The sequence below is a fragment of the Triticum dicoccoides genome, chromosome 5A (assembly GCF_002162155.2).
Source record: "Triticum dicoccoides isolate Atlit2015 ecotype Zavitan chromosome 5A, WEW_v2.0, whole genome shotgun sequence".
Taxonomy (NCBI): domain Eukaryota; kingdom Viridiplantae; phylum Streptophyta; class Magnoliopsida; order Poales; family Poaceae; genus Triticum; species Triticum dicoccoides.
Window position 1 is genome coordinate 145,116,936 of NC_041388.1, and position 16,874 is coordinate 145,133,809.

At 43.6% G+C, this 16,874-nt stretch overlaps 3 protein-coding genes across 3 annotated transcripts in view; 2 read left to right on the plus strand and 1 right to left on the minus strand.

Moving 5' to 3' along the window:
- Positions 1 to 1,496, plus strand: part of LOC119300481 — a 4,568-nt gene extending 3,072 nt beyond the window's left edge. Inside the window, exons 2-3 of the mRNA XM_037577424.1 lie at positions 680 to 807; positions 988 to 1,496. Coding sequence (XP_037433321.1) covers positions 680 to 807; positions 988 to 1,275 — 416 coding nt within the window. The 3' untranslated portion in view covers positions 1,276 to 1,496. The remainder of the gene's footprint in view (positions 1 to 679; positions 808 to 987) is intronic.
- Positions 1,497 to 2,308: 812 nt separating this feature from the next.
- On the plus strand, positions 2,309 to 6,989 carry LOC119300483 (acyl-CoA-binding domain-containing protein 6-like). Its single transcript, XM_037577425.1, has 15 exons — positions 2,309 to 2,591; positions 2,798 to 2,977; positions 3,080 to 3,157; positions 3,372 to 3,473; positions 3,582 to 3,648; positions 3,732 to 3,793; positions 3,915 to 4,054; positions 4,335 to 4,461; positions 4,532 to 4,646; positions 4,820 to 4,908; positions 5,424 to 5,507; positions 5,582 to 5,728; positions 5,797 to 5,952; positions 6,396 to 6,455; positions 6,597 to 6,989. Exons 1-15 carry the CDS (start codon positions 2,586 to 2,588, stop codon positions 6,765 to 6,767), a joined length of 1,584 nt encoding a protein of 527 aa, XP_037433322.1. The 5' UTR covers positions 2,309 to 2,585; the 3' UTR covers positions 6,768 to 6,989.
- A 1,780-nt stretch (positions 6,990 to 8,769) lies between these two features.
- Positions 8,770 to 16,632, minus strand: LOC119300484 (tryptophan--tRNA ligase, cytoplasmic-like). Its single transcript, XM_037577427.1, has 11 exons — positions 16,228 to 16,632; positions 16,014 to 16,133; positions 15,335 to 15,520; positions 15,008 to 15,059; positions 14,746 to 14,898; positions 14,336 to 14,428; positions 10,553 to 10,633; positions 9,894 to 9,965; positions 9,468 to 9,536; positions 9,272 to 9,382; positions 8,770 to 9,111 (listed from the first exon to the last, which is right to left on the minus strand). Exons 1-11 carry the CDS (start codon positions 16,443 to 16,445, stop codon positions 9,061 to 9,063), a joined length of 1,206 nt encoding a protein of 401 aa, XP_037433324.1. The 5' UTR covers positions 16,446 to 16,632; the 3' UTR covers positions 8,770 to 9,060.
- Between the last annotated feature and the right edge of the window lie 242 nt (positions 16,633 to 16,874).

Sequence of the window (16,874 nt, forward strand, 5' to 3'; positions counted from 1 at the left end):
AGGGGTCTAGTTGTGGATGTCTAACTCTCGGGAGATGGCGCCTGAATGTTTCTTTACTACCTAGATTCGACTAGGAACACACAAATGCGTAAAACCTTTCTACAATTAATTATTTTATTTGGTAGGCTGAAAATTTCATCATATATAAAAATTCTAACTATAAGGGTGACATGACTTGTAAATGTGACACGTTTCTTTGTAGTGGGGTACTGATTTCAATGGGAGCCAAGAATAGAGTAATAACTCCTTAATATTTGAGTTGATTTGGATTATGGAGCACCAGGGAGTTCAGAATAATAACTCAGTATTTGAGCTGATTTGGCTATTGTAGTAGGCTTCATTCAATCATAATTTTCTTGGCCGTGAAAACTGATGGAACATGTAAAGTTTGATGTGCTGTTATACCTCTTCTTTACTCTGCATGATAATAGCTGGCAAAGAACTGATGCCCCTTATGAAAAGTTGCGTCTTCTTTTCTTAGGTCCAATGGAACCATAGTTTTTTTTCTTTCTAAATAAGCTTATGGGCTACATCACCATCTTGATTTTGACATAGTCTCAGTGCAAGCTTTATTGGCATTTACCAAAGCACTGTGACCTTGCAATAGGTTTCAAATTGCTGTTGTCAATGTTTCATTTATCAGTGTATGATTTATTTATCTATTGAAAATGCACTGCAGCTGTTACACCATCAACAAAAGATGCCCACGGTGTACTTGTAGAACGTGATCCAAGTTATGATGACATGCTTAAGCACATGGTTGGGAGAATCACTACTAAGCCTGGAGGAAAGCCAGAAATGGGTGAAGTGAGTCATGTGATGTTACATTGTTCTCCCTGGGCTAAAATACCATAGTCCCCTTGATGATTTCATTGCATTGCACTGCATAAACCTATAAAGAGCTGAGCTTAAACAACCATTCTATTGAGTCTGAACTTTCCTTAGTTTTTCGGGAGAAGTGATCTAATCAGAGGCTTGTGCTTGCAGGCTTCCGTCGTAGAGCGATACAACAGGCCGCTTCCTAAGGTGAGAACATCTGAACCCGAACCCGGGCAGAGCAGGCAGCTACCTCCAGGAACCCTGAACGTCGGGCACATCCAGGAGATCATCCAGCTGTACCAAGGAAAGTCCAGTGGCCACCGCGGCCCGATGAGTGTGGACCAGATCGCTTCGAGGTTCAGAGTCGAAGCCTCTGTGGTCCATGGAATCGTGCAGTTTGTCTCGTTGCCGCAGGATGAAGGCACCGAAAAGAAAGACGAACGGCGGGACCTTTGAGCGGATCTGTCAACATGGTGGAGATTGTTCATGCTCCCGAAATGAGTTGCTTAGAGGACAACTGGACAGACAAGTTTCTTTATAATGTTTTCGTAGGTTTATTTTCTTTCTTGTTGTTGTTGCTACTGCTGCTGCTGAGCTGAAAGCCTGAGATGGTGATGGAAACTGGAAACCGTACATTGCCGTGTTGCCTAAATAAAAATGAGCGTTTTTTATTTTTACATTTTTCGTGTTTTGTCGCATTTTCAAAACGCATATGCCATTTTGGGTCAGTTGTGACGTGGCAAATCGATGGGTCCTACATGTAAAAATAAATCATGCACAGAGATTGTAGTTAGAAATATATTTGTTTTTCAGTTTACAAAGTTGTTTCTAGAAAGAGATATCAGACCTCTCCCAATGCAAAGGTGCTTAGATAAGGTGCTAAGCATATTAAATGCCTACAATGCAAAGGTGCTAAGCTTTTGGGTGCTAAGCTTCATGCATTTAATTCGTTGTAGACTCAGAATTGTGCTTCCACCTAGGTACTCGTTTCTTCCTGGGGTCACCATACTCCATCCGTTTTTATTTACTCTGCATATTAGAGTTGATTGAAGTCAAACTTCGTAAAGTTTGACCAAGTTTATAGAAAACAATAGACATTTATCATAATAAATCTATACGATGTGAAAGTACATTTAATAATAAATCTAATGTTGTTGATTTGTTATTGTATATCTTAATATTTTTGTATATAAACTTGGTCAAAGTTTGTAAAGCTTGACTTTGACCAAAGCTAATATGTGAACTAAATAAAAACGGAGAAAGTACTACTCTCTCTCTTCCTAACTACCATGCCACATCATATTTTTTGCTTAGTTGGCAACCTTAACACCTGTACAAGATGGAGCATTGGGAGGGGCCTAAGAAGAAAACGAATATTGTTGGCAGGAAATTCTGAGCTGCACTGCACGCATTTGAAGTGACCCACCAGATGTGGAGGAAGCTTCCGTCGCAATCAAACGGTCCCTACGGCCCCGATCTTTGATTCATCTGCACGGATCACGAGGCACGCCGCTCCCCCTCGTCATCTCCCATTGCGCGGGTCGCCGGAGGGTGAAAGCAGCGGCCAGCGGTCCTCTTCCCCTCTCCCCCCGCCAGATCTCGAGGCTTCTAGAAGCTTCTGCGAAGTTAGAGTGTAGTCCAGATCTCGAACCTTCTAGAAGCCTCCACGGGCCGCGGCCCTCCCCGCCTCCTCCAGATCCCGAGGCTTGGGAGAACGCGAGCGGGGGATCCACGGGACCTTCGACTTCGAGCACCTGCTGCCAGGGATGCCGGTGAGTTGCTCGCACTAGTACATGGGCTCAGTGAATGGCTGTGGCTTCGCTCGGCTGCGTGCTAGCTCGTGATCCCAGCTTTTGGCTGCGTGGCGTCTCTCTCCTGCTTAGTGATGCCACTTAGTGAGCGCTTGTGCTAATCTTCTTGAATTGATCATGACTGATTTGTAATGTATCAACCATGTTTTTCCTTCTCGTCTTGTCAGAGCATACAAGAACCACTGCATTTCAAACCTGAAGAGCCTAAAGTAGTCGTGGCGGAGAACGAGAAGATGGTTGATGTTCAGGACAAGGAGGTCACCATGGAAGGCCTCTGCTCTGTGGCCGCTTACGATCAGTGGACGCCTCTCTCAGTCCCAGGACAGCGTCCCAAACCTCGATACAAGGTCTTTATTTTTATTTATGTAACTTTTATATACCTTATGATCTTGTGCTGGGCTGTTTTCACTTGATGGCTCTGACATACTGGCTCCAATTACCTTCTGCAGCATGGAGCTGCCGTAGTTCAGGAAAAGATGTATGTCTTTGGTGGAAACCACAATGGCCGTTACCTTGGTGACATTCAGGTACACTAGTCATTATGATTCTCAGTGGAAGGGGCTGCTTGTGCCTTCAGCTATGTTACCTGTATTTTTTGTCATTGAATTTCTAGGGAGGAATTGTTACTCCTTTAGTTGAGCCCTAGATTTCCTTAATTACTTGCCTTGGGGGTTACCCCCTGTTCCTATATTTTGAGAAGATGGCACACAACTTAACAATGGAATCCTTCTTTGCTCGAAGGTTCTGGATTTCAAAAGTTTGTCATGGTCAAAGCTAGAAGCTAAAATTCAATCAGAATCGGCTGAACCAGTTTTAGTTGCTCCATGTGCTGGTCATTCACTGGTAATCATCAAGTACTCTTTGTAGTTATCAGTGATGTGAAACTGGTATACTTTCCAATGGTTGTAATTATAACTTTATCAGATTGCGTCTGTCTTCTAATCCCTGTAGATTCCATCCGGAAACAAGATTCTGTCAGTTGCAGGACACACCAGGGAACATACAGAGAGTCTCAGTGGTTAGCCTAATACATCGCTCATTTTTCTCTCTTCTTATCTTGTCATGCCAGAACTTAATATTTTTTACTCAATGTTGTACCAGTAAAGGAGTTTGATCCGCAAACCAGCACTTGGTCAATTTTGCGTACTTATGGGAAGTCGCCGGTATGTATATTTAATCTGTATTTATGCTGTTCAATTGGGTCGCAAGTTTCCACCCCTTTTCCCTGAAGGCTGCTTCTTTTTGGTCAATATGTATCTTATGGTACTTTTCCTTTTTGTTTAGAGCTCACGTGGTGGTCAATCAGTGACTCGTGTTGGGGACACTTTAGTTGTGTTTGGAGGTGAAGGTGGTGGGAGGTCTCTTCTGAACGAGCTGCACGTTCTTGATCTCGAAACCATGACTTGGGATGAATTTGAGAGCACGTAAGTTCTGTGGATTTGGTTTGATCGATGTAAACAAAATGGAGCGGATTTGTTAAAATTGCACAAATGAAGTTAAAAAGTTCTTAGATGGGTATTCTTACATATATATATGTGTGTGGAGAAATAAAATTCAAAGTTATGTGAAAATGCTATAGCACGTGTCACTTGTAGTTGGCAATTATTATACTTTATTTAGAACATGAAATAAAACTTGCAGTAAACGCATTAACCGGCTCTGCTTTTAGGTGCAAGATTGATATCTAACAATTGTTTGTTACAGAGGCACTCCTCCTTCTCCAAGGTCAGAGCATGCTGCTGCATGCTATGCAGACCGGTATCTCTTGATATTTGGTGGGGGATCTCATTCTACATGTTTCAGTGATCTATATCTCCTTGACATGCAAACAGTGAGACTTCTGTCTAGCGCTGGTATTGTACATTTGCAATTCCAAACCAGTCACCTACCGTTAATTGCAGATGGAATGGTCAAGACCAAAGCAGCACGGTATAATTCCAGAACCAAGAGCAGGGCATGCAGGCGTAACGGTTGGGGATAACTGGGTTATCACTGGTGGTGGTAATAGTAAGAAAGGTAAGGTTGAAATATTATGATTTTTTTTACATTACTGCGTCCGTTCGTTTCCGCTATTTGGTAACCTAATGAATGTAGCTCCCTTCCATCTATAATCGGTTATTCCACTTTGTTCCATTTCTAAAAGCAGCTCACAAAACTGTTATCACTCACATGTGCCTAATGCACTGCAGGTGTTCCAGAAACGCTTGTGCTTAACATGTCTACTTTGGTATGGTCGGTTGTTACTAGTTTTGAAGGCCGTGCTCCCCCTACAAGTGAGGTTAGCCATTTTTATTCTTATTTTCAATTTGTAAAGCAATGTGAACTTTTATTTTGCATAACATCGTATATGTTCCGCATAGTTACTTGGAAACTCTCTGAACAGTTTGGATAAATGGAGAAAGGGTCTTTTGGTTCAAGAAGTTCAAATTGAATATTCCAACTAGATTCATGAAAATAATGTTATATGAGTCTAAGCCTTTAAGGAACTCGTAATAGCAAGGTTTACGAGTCGATGAGTCGTTCCGAGGTTGAGACTCATAGACTAAGCGTGAATAATCGACACGAGTCGACACTGAAGTTGTGATTCATAGACTAATCGACACTGAAGTCTAGTCGGCCCTGAAGTTGAGACTCATAGACTAGTCTTGACTAGTCCTTGTACTCATAATCCATGCGTAATAGTGAAGTTAACATGGTCGTACTGCTAACTGTATTTATAATATTAGTTAATTGTGATTCTATGGTGTTATGCACCCAAGCTGTCGCTGATCTCCGTAATCTCCTTCACCACAGGGATCGAGTTTAGTACTTCACACAATTAATGGAGAAGACTTTCTGTTGTCATTTGGAGGATACAGTGGACGTTACAGCAACGAGGCATGTTCCTCTGTCATCAGTTTAATTTTTCTTATCTATATCTTTATATTTAGATGAGCATTCTTTGTATTTAGGTTTATGCTCTGAAGACAAGTCTCAGACCAAGTGTGTCGTCTTCACGAATAGATGAAGTCGAGACAAATGGCATGACCCCATTATCTGCAGAAGTAAATTCTAGCAGGGGACCAATATTCGAAATTGAAGAACTTCGAGATGACAAGGTAATATCTTAAGCTTGTGGCTGCTTGTTGAAACCATGGTTAACGCTTTTTCTCTCTGTCATTTTCAGAATAACAAGGGAGTAGATATCAGCAAAACCTTGGTGCAAGCAGTAAAGCATGAGAAGAGCCAGGTAGAAGAAAAACTTGAACAGGAAAAGCTGCAGAGCTTCCACCTGAAGAAGGAACTAGCTGATGTAGAGAACAAAAATGCGGAGCTTACTAAGGTAAGCTATAGCACACTCACGTAATTGTTTCAGGAAATTCCATAATTTTTCCTAGGGCACTACTACTTGTGTGCTGAAGTTATCTGTAATATAATCTCCATATAGAATTAGTCAGTTCTTTTTTATGATTTCTATTCAAATATCTAAGGCCCCGAGCTTCAGAAAATCAAACTCAAATCACTGTATCTCAGGAATTATAGGTTGTCAGCATAGTAGCATTATTTTTCATATGTTTATGCTTGAATTGGAGTCTCAAAGGTGAAGCCTCAGTTTATCAAACAGAACCTTACAGTGAAAAACATTTACACACAGAGAGAGAAGTATACCAAGGTGGAAATGAAATAGCGTCGGTTTGTGTGTTAGGACTATGCTCTCTTACTTTTCAAGAAGAAACTTTCCCTAAGCTCAATGTGATCAAGTTTTATGTGCTGTCTGCTGTGCAGGAACTCCAGTCAGTCCGCGATCAACTCTCCGACGAAGCAGCGAGGGCTTCCAAACTCGAGGTACGTAAAGGTTCTTCGGGAAGGGTCAGAAACCATGCTCTAGGTTTTGATGAGTTTGTCGAATACGAAAATAGAGAACTCCTTCACATTCTTGGGATAGGAGTGATGATGATATGAGTTTTCCCTTTGCCGAATTGGCAGGATGGAGTTTCAGAGATTCAACAACGGCTGCAGAAGATGGAAACCCTTGAAAAGGAGTTCGAATTGCTTCGGAGTGAAAGGGGTGGCGGGTCTGACAAATCAGGTTCAGGCAGCAACAAGAGGCCCGGCAGCGTGGGCTTCCGGAGGTGGTATGGAGATGACGAGCGCTGAAGCAGGGACTCTTCTCTAGGGTCGCATTCTTCCATTTTTGGTCGGTTTCTGATCATATATATTTTTCGGTTAATCCAGTACTGAGGCTTATATGAAAAGCTTGAAAATCATTTTGTAAAGGAAAAGACTGAAAGTATATTTTCTTACGAAAGATCAAATGCCAAGAACCTCAGAAACTTGAAAGTGTTACATTCTGGGGAGTATATTTTTTCTTGAGTTATATTTCCCAGCGTTGTTTGTTTGTGTTTGAACATGGCATCACAAAAGCATATTGGTAACTTAGGGTATTACCCTGCTGAAGCAGGTATTCTTCTATAGGGTCATGTTCTTTCATTTTTGGTCGTTTCTGATATACTCCCTTCGTAAAGAAATATAAGAGCATTTACATCACTAAAGTTAGTGATCTGAATGCTCTCATATTTCTTTACAGAGGGAGTATATTTTTTGGTTATAATCCTGTACTGAGGCTTGTGTGAAAAAAGCTTCGAATTCTTTTTGCAAAGGAAAAGAATGATAGCAAATCACAATCCAGCAAAGATCAAACTTCAGATATTTGAAAGTATTACATTCTGTCGAGTATATTTTTTCTGAGTTATATTTCCCTCCCAGCGTTGTTCTGATTGTGTTTGAACATGGCATCACAAAAAAAATATTGGTAACTTAGGGTATTGCCCTGCAGATTTTTCAAATTCGTATTTTGGTAGTACTGACATAACCATAATACAGAAGGAAGCTTGTAGAGACAGTGCTATGATCATTTGAGGAGGCTGTGTTTCAGCCAGAAAAGTACCGAAGGAGATTGCCTCCCTTATTTTTGCTGCCTCCAAGCGTAAGAACTGGACCGTCCGGGAGGCTATGAGGGAAAACTCGTGGGTCCACAAGCTTAATTCGACTACCATTCTGTCGGTAGACCACATTGTCCAGTTCATCGACCTTTGGATTCACCTTGAACATGTCCAGCTTCTCTTTTTTTTGACGGAAAACAGGTAGATGCTGATTCTCATTGATGAAGAAAGAGGTTGAAAACCCATACAAATGGTTACAGACGTAAGCTCTACTCCTAGTTCACACGTACTGCCAGTGCATGGCGCCGGCCACCATGTCTAGTTACAGCCGGCTAGTGAGGTAATTCATGGCGGCTCGAAAAATTTGCTCATCGGCGTCAGTCCAGCGAACAGCCAACACCTTGCCTCGTCAGATATCTTGTTAACCAGTTGGTTCACATCGCAGGCTTTCCCTTCGAAGACTCGTGCGTTGCGCTCTTTACAGAGGCACCAGGAGACGAGGAGGCAAGTGGCACGCCATGTTGGTCTGTTGCGTCTCGGGAGGGAGCTGATCTGTCTCCTGAACCTGTCTCTGAGGAGGTAGAGGATGACATAACTTGGAAATTCCATCCTAGCGGCAAATTCTCGGCGGCTTCGGCATATAGGGCGCAATTCTTGGGATCGACGTTAACCTCCATGAACCGTGTGGTTTGGAAAGTTTGGGCTTCTCCGAAGGTTAAATTCTTCTCGTGGCTAGCTCTTGGTGGAAAGCATTGGACATCAGATAGGCTTCAGAAACAAGGATGGGAAAATTGTGGACTTTGCACCATCTGCAGAAGGGCCAACGAGGCGGGCCAACGAGACGGCGCCTCACTTTTTTTTACAAATGCCGCTTTACCCTGCTCAGATGGAGGATGATTAAGGAATGGCTTGGGTTGGGAGAACTGGAAATGGACCGGTTGTCATCTGAACACACCGTGAAAAGTTGGTCGATGAACATTGACATCTCTTTCATCATAAGGCCAGGGCCACGCTCACTATGCTTGTCACTTGGACTATTTGGAACGGCCGGGTTTTCAGGAAGAAGTCCACACCGCCGTTCTACATTCTCAAACTCATCAAAGACAAGGCCAAGACTTGGGTCACCGCCGGAGCAAGACAGCTGAACGACATCATGCCGCGAGAGTAGTCTTTTTACGTTGTATGTCCCAATCTGACAAGCAAAGTTGTAACTGCCATGTGTTGTACTCTCTCCCCTCTTAATTAATATACGAGGCAAATCTTTTGCCTCGGTTTCAAAAAAAACACGTGTGTGTTCCCTAATTCCAATAAATAGAAATCTTTGCAGTGATCGAGCAAGCTTGAAAACAAACATATCACATGCTGATTTTGCAAAATCAGTGGCTGCCATACAGGATTGAGCGGCCAGGTTGACATTAATAGTTACAACTAAATCCTGAAACTTCATATGTTGCTCCTGGAATTCAATAAAATCCACACAGAAAGGGTATGAACTTCCCACCCAATGCTCAGCCAAACATGTTGGGAAGAGGCCTCACAGCCATGAAGGCGTCGACCATCTGTGTAAACAGGACATCGTTAAATTGGCAGAAGACATATGTGTGAATCTATTTTTTATCAGTGTTTGCATTTTTTTTTATCAATGTTTGCACAGTGCAGCTACGCGCCTCCTGTTATGTACAAGACCAAATGAATGTGATAACATATGATATTGCATACCTCCTCGGTAACTCGAGCTCTAGCTCTTTTGTGCCTTTCAACCATCTCAGAAAGAACCGTAACCAGAAGCTGCTTCACTTCACCCGTCAGCATCCTTCCTTCCTTGTACGCCTGATATTGAGTTCCACAACATTAGCACGGCCCAATTGGAAACTAAGTAGCTATAAAGTGTAGTTCTAATATCTTGCAATATTACCTTCTTTATGCGCTCGAGCTCATCATCGTCTTCAAGGAAGAAGTTCAGGTACTTAATTGAGACATCAACCTGAATACAACAATTAAAATTACCAATTGCTTTTGTCTTGTGCAAGGAGCACATCACATTAGAGAAATATTGCAGGATGCAATGCTCCACAATTTACAATTAAATACAATGTTGTCAGCTTCAATAAATGACGAAACTACAAACAAAGGGCATGTTGCTAACTTCATATTTTATGAAACTGGTAATTTTACTTGATATACTGAAATTATTACTTATTCTAATTTAAGTTTTGCCTTCTAAGTAAAAAAATGCATGATAGAATGATGCATAGGACATGGAATCAAGCCGCCAAAAAAGCTTGCTTACCTGTGTCAATTTATTGTTAGTATGTGTCAAAACAACAGGAAAAGGGTGTACCTCAAGGTTAGCTCCAAGTTTTCTATGAAGTTCTACAGAGTCCTGGCCACCTGAGAATGCATATTTATTCACCTGGAAAATGATGGGGAAGTAAATAGAAGTACAAAACAAAGACCTACAGGCTACAAATTCCGTGCTCAGCTCAATCTAGCAACCACTTCAGAGCATCTACAAACGGACCACTCATATCCTCCCCAAGCGTCCTGGCGGACAGCCTGGTCACTCCCCGGACAGGAGAGAGAAGGAAAAAAAGCCACCCAGCCGGACCGCCCACTTTGTCCTCATATGCTCGGGCACAAATCCCCATATCCAAGCCATATATGGGGATGTCTGGGCATGTCTCGGCAGGGCGCCATGTAAGATTTCGCCACCGCGGACCACCTTTTCTCTTTCTTTATTCTTTCTTTCTTTTCTCTCTCTTCCTCTCCACCAATCATATGCATGTGACCGGACATATAGGGGGAAAATGAGGGGCATGGTTGTGTGCATGAACAAATAGGGACTAAAAGCGGACATGCCCGGGCATGTTCGCGGACGTTTGAGGAGCCAGAGTTGTGCATCATGGTTGTAGATGCTCTCACACAAACAAGGATCAGCTGAAAACATGTAACTGTTTGGAAATAGTTTTTCTGAGACAAGAAACAATGTTGAGTACATACCTTTGTCTTTATATATTTAGTACTATCGGTCACATATATAGCAGAATTTGGATCACTAGCTGACATTTTCGTGTTCTCCCCCTGTAAGATATATAAGTAGCCCCAAAGCAATGATATTAAAGTTAGTGCCATCCATAACAGGATGTAGCAAATAAATGTAAAACAAATGGCACACGGGCTCCATAAACGAAGTTATAGTCTTGTTAGGTTCAACACAGCTAGATGGAGAAATAGCAAGTTCAAGAATTGACTGGAAGCAGTCAAACTGGAACTGTGTTTCTCATAATCAGACTGGTATTGTGACTTCACTAGACAAAAAAAAATTCTTCTTATGTTTGCACTCATTAACGCAAACCTAAATATGGTACACTCGTAATTCTACAAATTATGGTACTTAGGAACAAGCTTTCCACATCCTACTTGCGGGCCGTCACCCCCCAAGTGGCGCGCCGTGTCTTGATCCGGATACGGTGGCAAGTGAGCGAGGAACGGGTCGTCGCATCCTTAGTGGTGCGCTACATCGGCGCCCGGATGTAGTGGAAAATGAGCAAGGGTCTTCGCATTTGACTCGACGAGTGCGAAGGGTAAGGAAGCTAGCCGAGCCTAGGAGGATTCGCTTAGGTAGTTGGAACGTAGGGTCTCTGACAGGGAAGCTTCGGGAGCTAGTTGATGCAGCGGTGAGGAGAGGTGTTGATATCCTTTGCGGCCAAGAAACCAAATGGAGAGGACAGAAGGCGAAGGAGGTGGAGGATACCGGCTTCAAGCTGTGGTACACAGGGACGGCTGCGAACAGAAATGGCGTAGGCATCTTGATCAACAAGAGCCTCAAGTATGGAGTGGTAGACGTCAAGAGACATGGGGACCGGATTATCCTGGTCAAGCTGGCAGTTGAGGACTTGGTTCTCAGTGTTATCAGCGCGTATGCCCCGCAAGTAGGCCACAATGAGAACACCAAGAGGGAGTTCTGGGAAGGCTTGGAAGACATGGTTAGGAGTGTACCAATTGGTGAGAAGCTCTTCATAGGAGGAGACCTCAATGGCCATGTGGGTGCATCTAACACGGGTTTTGAAGGGGCGCATGGGGGCTTTGGCTATGGCATCAGGAATCAAGAAGGAGAAGATGTCTTAAGCTTTGCTCTAGCCTACAACATGATTGTAGCTAACACCCTCTTTAGAATCACATCTGGTGACTTTTAGTAGTGGCCAACACTCTAGCCAGATTGATTTCATCCTCTCGAGAAGAGAAGATAGGCGTGCGTGCCTAGACTGTAAGGTGATACCTGGAGAGAGTGTTGTACCCCAGCATAAGCTGGTGGTTGCTGACTTCCGCTTTCGGATTCGTGTCCAGCGGGATAAGCGTGCCAAAGTCGCTAGAACGAAGTGGTGGAAGCTCAAGGGGGAGGTAGCTCAGGTGTTCAAGGAGAGGGTCATTAAGGAGGGCCCTTGGGAGGAAGGAGGGGATGCGGACAATGTGTGGATGAAGATGGCGACTTGCATTCGTAAGGTGGCCTCGGAGGAGTTTGGAGTGTCCAGGGGAAGGAGAAGCGAAGATAAGGATACCTGGTGGTGGAATGATGATGTCCAGAAGGCGATTAAAGAGAAGAAAGATTGCTTCAGACGCCTATACCTGGATAGGAGTGCAGACAACATAGAGAAGTACAAGATGGCGAAGAAGGCCGCAAAGCGAGTTGTTGGTGAAGCAAGGGGTCGGGCATATGAGGACCTCTACCAACGGTTAGGCATGGAGGAAGGTGAAAGGGACATCTATAAGATGGCCAAGATCCGAGAGAGGAAGACGAGGGATATTGGCCAAGTCAAATGCATCAAGGACGGAGCAAGCCAACTCTTGGTGAAGGACGAGGAGATTAAGCATAGATGGCGGAAGTACTTCGACAAGCTGTTCAATGGGGAGAATGAGAGTTCTACCATTGAACTGGGAGACTCCTTTGATGAGACCAACATGCGTTTTTTGCGGCGAATCCAGGAGTCTGAGGTGAAGGAGGCTTTAAAAAGGATGAAAGAAGGCAAGGCGATGGGCCCTGATTGTATCCCCATTGAGGTGTGGAAAGGTCTCGGGGACATAGCGATAGTATGGCTAACCAAGCTTTTCAACCTCATTTTTCGGGCAAACAAGATGCCAGAAGAATGGAGACGGAGTATATTAGTACCAATCTTCAAGAACAAGGGGGATGTTCAGAGTTGTACTAATTACCGTGGAATTAAGCTGATGAGCCATACAATGAAGCTATGGGTGAGAGTCATTGAGCACCGCTTAAGAAGAATGACAAGCGTGACCAAAAATCAGTTTGGTTTCATGCCTGGGAGGTCGACCATGGAAGCCATTTTCTTGGTACGACAACTTATGGAGAGATATAGGAAGCAAAAGAAGGACTTGCATATGGTGTTCATTGACTTGGAGAAGGCCTATGATAAGATACCGCGGAATGTCATGTGGTGGACCTTGGAGAAACACAAAGTCCCAGCAAAGTACATTACCCTCATCAAGGACATGTACGATAAGTCGATAATGTTGTGACAAGTGTTCGAACAAGTGATGTCGACACCCGATGACTTCCCAATTAAGATAGGACTGCATCAGGGGTTAGCTTTGAGCCTTTATCTTTTTGCATTGGTGATGGATGAGGTCACAAGGGATATACAAGGAGATATCCCATGGTGTATGCTCTTTGCGGATGATGTGGTGCTAGTTGACGATAGTCGGACGGGGGTAAATAGGAAGTTAGAGTTATGGAGACAAACCTTGGAATCGAAAGGGTTTAGGCTTAGTAGAACTAAAACCGAGTACATGATGTGCGGTTTCAGTACTACTAGGTGTGAGGAGGAGGAGGTTAGCCTTGATGGCCAGGTGGTACCTCGGAAGGACACCTTTCGGTATTTGGGGTCAATGTTGCAGGAGGATGGGGGTATTGATGAAGATGTGAACCATCGAATCAAAGCCGGATGGATGAAGTGGCGCCAAGCTTCTGGCATTCTCTGTGACAAGAGAGTGCCACAAAAGCTAAAAGGCAAGTTCTACAGGACGGCGGTTCGACCCGCAATGTTGTATGGCGCGGAGTGTTGGCCGACTAAAAGGCAACATGTTCAACAGTTAGGTGTGGCGGAGATGCGTATGTTGAGATGGATGTGTGGCCACAGGAGGAAGGATCGAGTCCGGAATGATGATATACGAGATAGAGTTGGGGTAGCACCAATTGAGGAGAAGCTTGTCCAACATCGTCTGAGATGGTTTGGGCATATTCAGCGCAGGCCTCTAGAAGCTCCAGTGCATAGCGGACGGCTAAAGCGTGCGGAGAATGTCAAGAGGGGGCGGGGTAGACCGAATTTGACATGGGAGGAGTCCGTTAAGAGAGACCTGAAGGATTGGAGTATCACCAAAGAGCTAGCTATGGACAGGGGTGCATGGAAGCTTGCTATCCATGTGCCAGAGCCATGAGTTGGTTGCGAGATCTTATGGGTTTCACCTCTAGCCTACCCCAACTTGTTTGGGACTAAAGGCTTTGTTGTTGTTGTTGTAGGAACAAGCTTTCCACAAAAAGATATGCTATTATTACCAATAATTGAAATATTTCATATGTAACCATGTAAGCAACCATTTCACTGTAAATCCTAATTGTCGGGCATTAAATGACTGATTTTAGATAATAAGCGTCCTGGGCATCAGGTCTACCTTGTCCATATATGTACTTATTTTTTGTGCCATGTTGAACTTCTATGCAGTGAAGCATAAAGCTTTAAACCATTGTTCCTCAGAAAACACATTTACCTGAAGGGCAGGGAAAAATCTTGACTCAATCAGTGCTGGCTTCTGGTAACCAATTCTTGGAGCAACATCACGGGTCATCCTGAAATAAGGATCCTAGAAGAATGAAAAATGAATTGAATGAGGAACTGAAGATATGAAACAAACCATGAACATCTACCAACAGTTCATATTTTTAACGAAATTACTCAGAGATGGTCTCTTAAAAATTCACATATGGATAAGCATATCTATAGTATGCACACAATGGAAGGATACTATTAGTTATATTCTGGAAAGCACGAAAACTTGCAGAATGTTACTTCTAAAATTAGTTACTAGGAGATATATGATAATTTCTAGTTATGCCAGGAAGTAGATATTATGTAACAAATTATGTTTACAGGACAATTGTACCAAAAATATGTTTTTACCTGGTCTATTGCACAAGGTATCAGGCACCGTAGTTGGTCATTGCCAGAAAAGTGTTTGGGAAATGAAGAAGGGAATGATGGAACTGCTTGCACAGGAGGAAAGCTAATCTTTCCAATGTGATCCTCTGGAGTGAATCCAAATATTCCGACAACCTGTCATTCAAGAGCGGACTATATTAGCCAACGTTAATGCTTGAACAGAAACTACTGAGCTCTCTCATGCCAAATAGACAAATAGTGTAATCAATGGAACAGCTCTCACTTTATTATATGTCACACATCTGGCCACTTTAACCATGTTTTCGTAAAAGGCACTGCAAGAAAGAGAAGAGGATTACTTTACTATTTTTTATATAGAAACTAATCTACTCCCTCCGTTCCTAAATATGTCTTTCTAGAGATTTCAACAAGTGACTACATACGGAGCAAAATGAGTGAATCTACACTCTAAAATATGTCTATATACATCCGTATGTGGTAGTCCATTTGAAATCTCTAAAAAGACATATTTAGGAACGGAGGGAGTAGGATTTACGAGGTCATAAGGTAAAAGATCAATCAAGGCTAGAATTTAAGATATTAATCTTACCCGCCAACAAAATTAAAATCAGAGAATATAAAAGTCCTTTCAACATCAAATCCGCATGCTATAATGTCTTTTGCATTTTCACGCGCAAGCCTTTTACTTTCCTCTACCGTCAAATTTTTCCACAGGAACTTCTCATCATCAGTTAGCTGTATCACCAGAGGAACCTTGAAAGCATCCTGCAAATATCTGAAGAAAGATTCTTATGGTCAATGAGCATTGCCTATGGTTTCTTACACAATCAGAACTGAGATGATAACGCAAGATTTATCAAATAATACCTGTAGAGTATAGAGCATAAATAAGACTATGAAATGTAGCATATTTATGTGCTAGAGTTTTTGTGAAGGATAGGAGGTAAATACTTAGCGTTAAACATGCTAATTGCTGATGTTTAACTCCCGAGTTTCAAGGGTAGTGTTCAACTAAAGGCTTTCTGCAAGTCCACTGTTGGTACATGATTCACCACATAAACTACTACAAACTGAAAAGATATCAATTTCACTAGTCTACTAAACTGGTAACTAATCGAGAACAAATCCTGCATGTTCTCAAACCAATGGAGGCACAATGGACTGTTCGTTCTAGCCAAGAATGCACGCTACTCCCCTGCTGCTTCCACCGCAGCAGCATTGCCCAGATAAACAACACAGTGATCAGTGAATCAACAAAGTCTTCTTACTTGGTGAACATGAAGGGGACGAGGTGTCCGAGATGCAACGCCTCTGAGGAGGGCCCTCTCCCCGTGTAGAGGTAGAACTTGTCCCCCTTCTCGTAGATGTCCAGTATCTCGTTCAAATCCCTGCACGCCCACAAAAAGGTTCCGAGATTGAGTCAGCAATTCCACCTCCGCCGCCGCCTGGGAAGGCAAAAGCTAGGGCTATCTTTTACAGCACCGGTGGGCGAAGAAGAGGCCGCGGCGGAGGAAGCGGTGCGGGGGGCGGCCGGTGAGTCGCGCGATGCGGTCGATGAGCGGGGCGTCCAGGCGCTGGCAGCCGAACTGGTCGACCAGCTTGTCGTAGTCGATGCCGCCCTTCCCCGCCGACACCTCCCACGGGTTCACCACCTGCTCCTCCTCCTCCTTCTTCTCAACCTCCGGCGCCACCGAGGCCATGGCTAGTTCTCCTTCTCCGCCCTGCTCGTCGCCGGAGATGGCAGGCGGCGGCAGCTGGAGGGGGAGGTGAAGCTAATAAGCACTTGTTACTAGCAAAATCTGGCCGCCGCTGGCGGCTAGGGTTGAGGGGAATCGACAATGGGTTTGGACGAGTCGCGGCGAGGAGAGATGACGCGCGAGCGAATCGGTACGTGGGCCCTCGGGTTCTGCTCGTGCTGGACCCAGCCGTCAGCGGCGTGCTAGTATCAATATGCGGGTTTGGATGTTGGGTTATTTGCATGAAGAAGTCTATTTTAAATCTCGAGGTTGTAGAGTTTGTCGAAAACGAACCTTCACTTTTAAATCCTTGAAGTGTATACTCTATCCTTGTTAATCCCGATCAATCTCAACCCTACAACTGTTTGGCGCACAGGGAAATGATCCATCCCG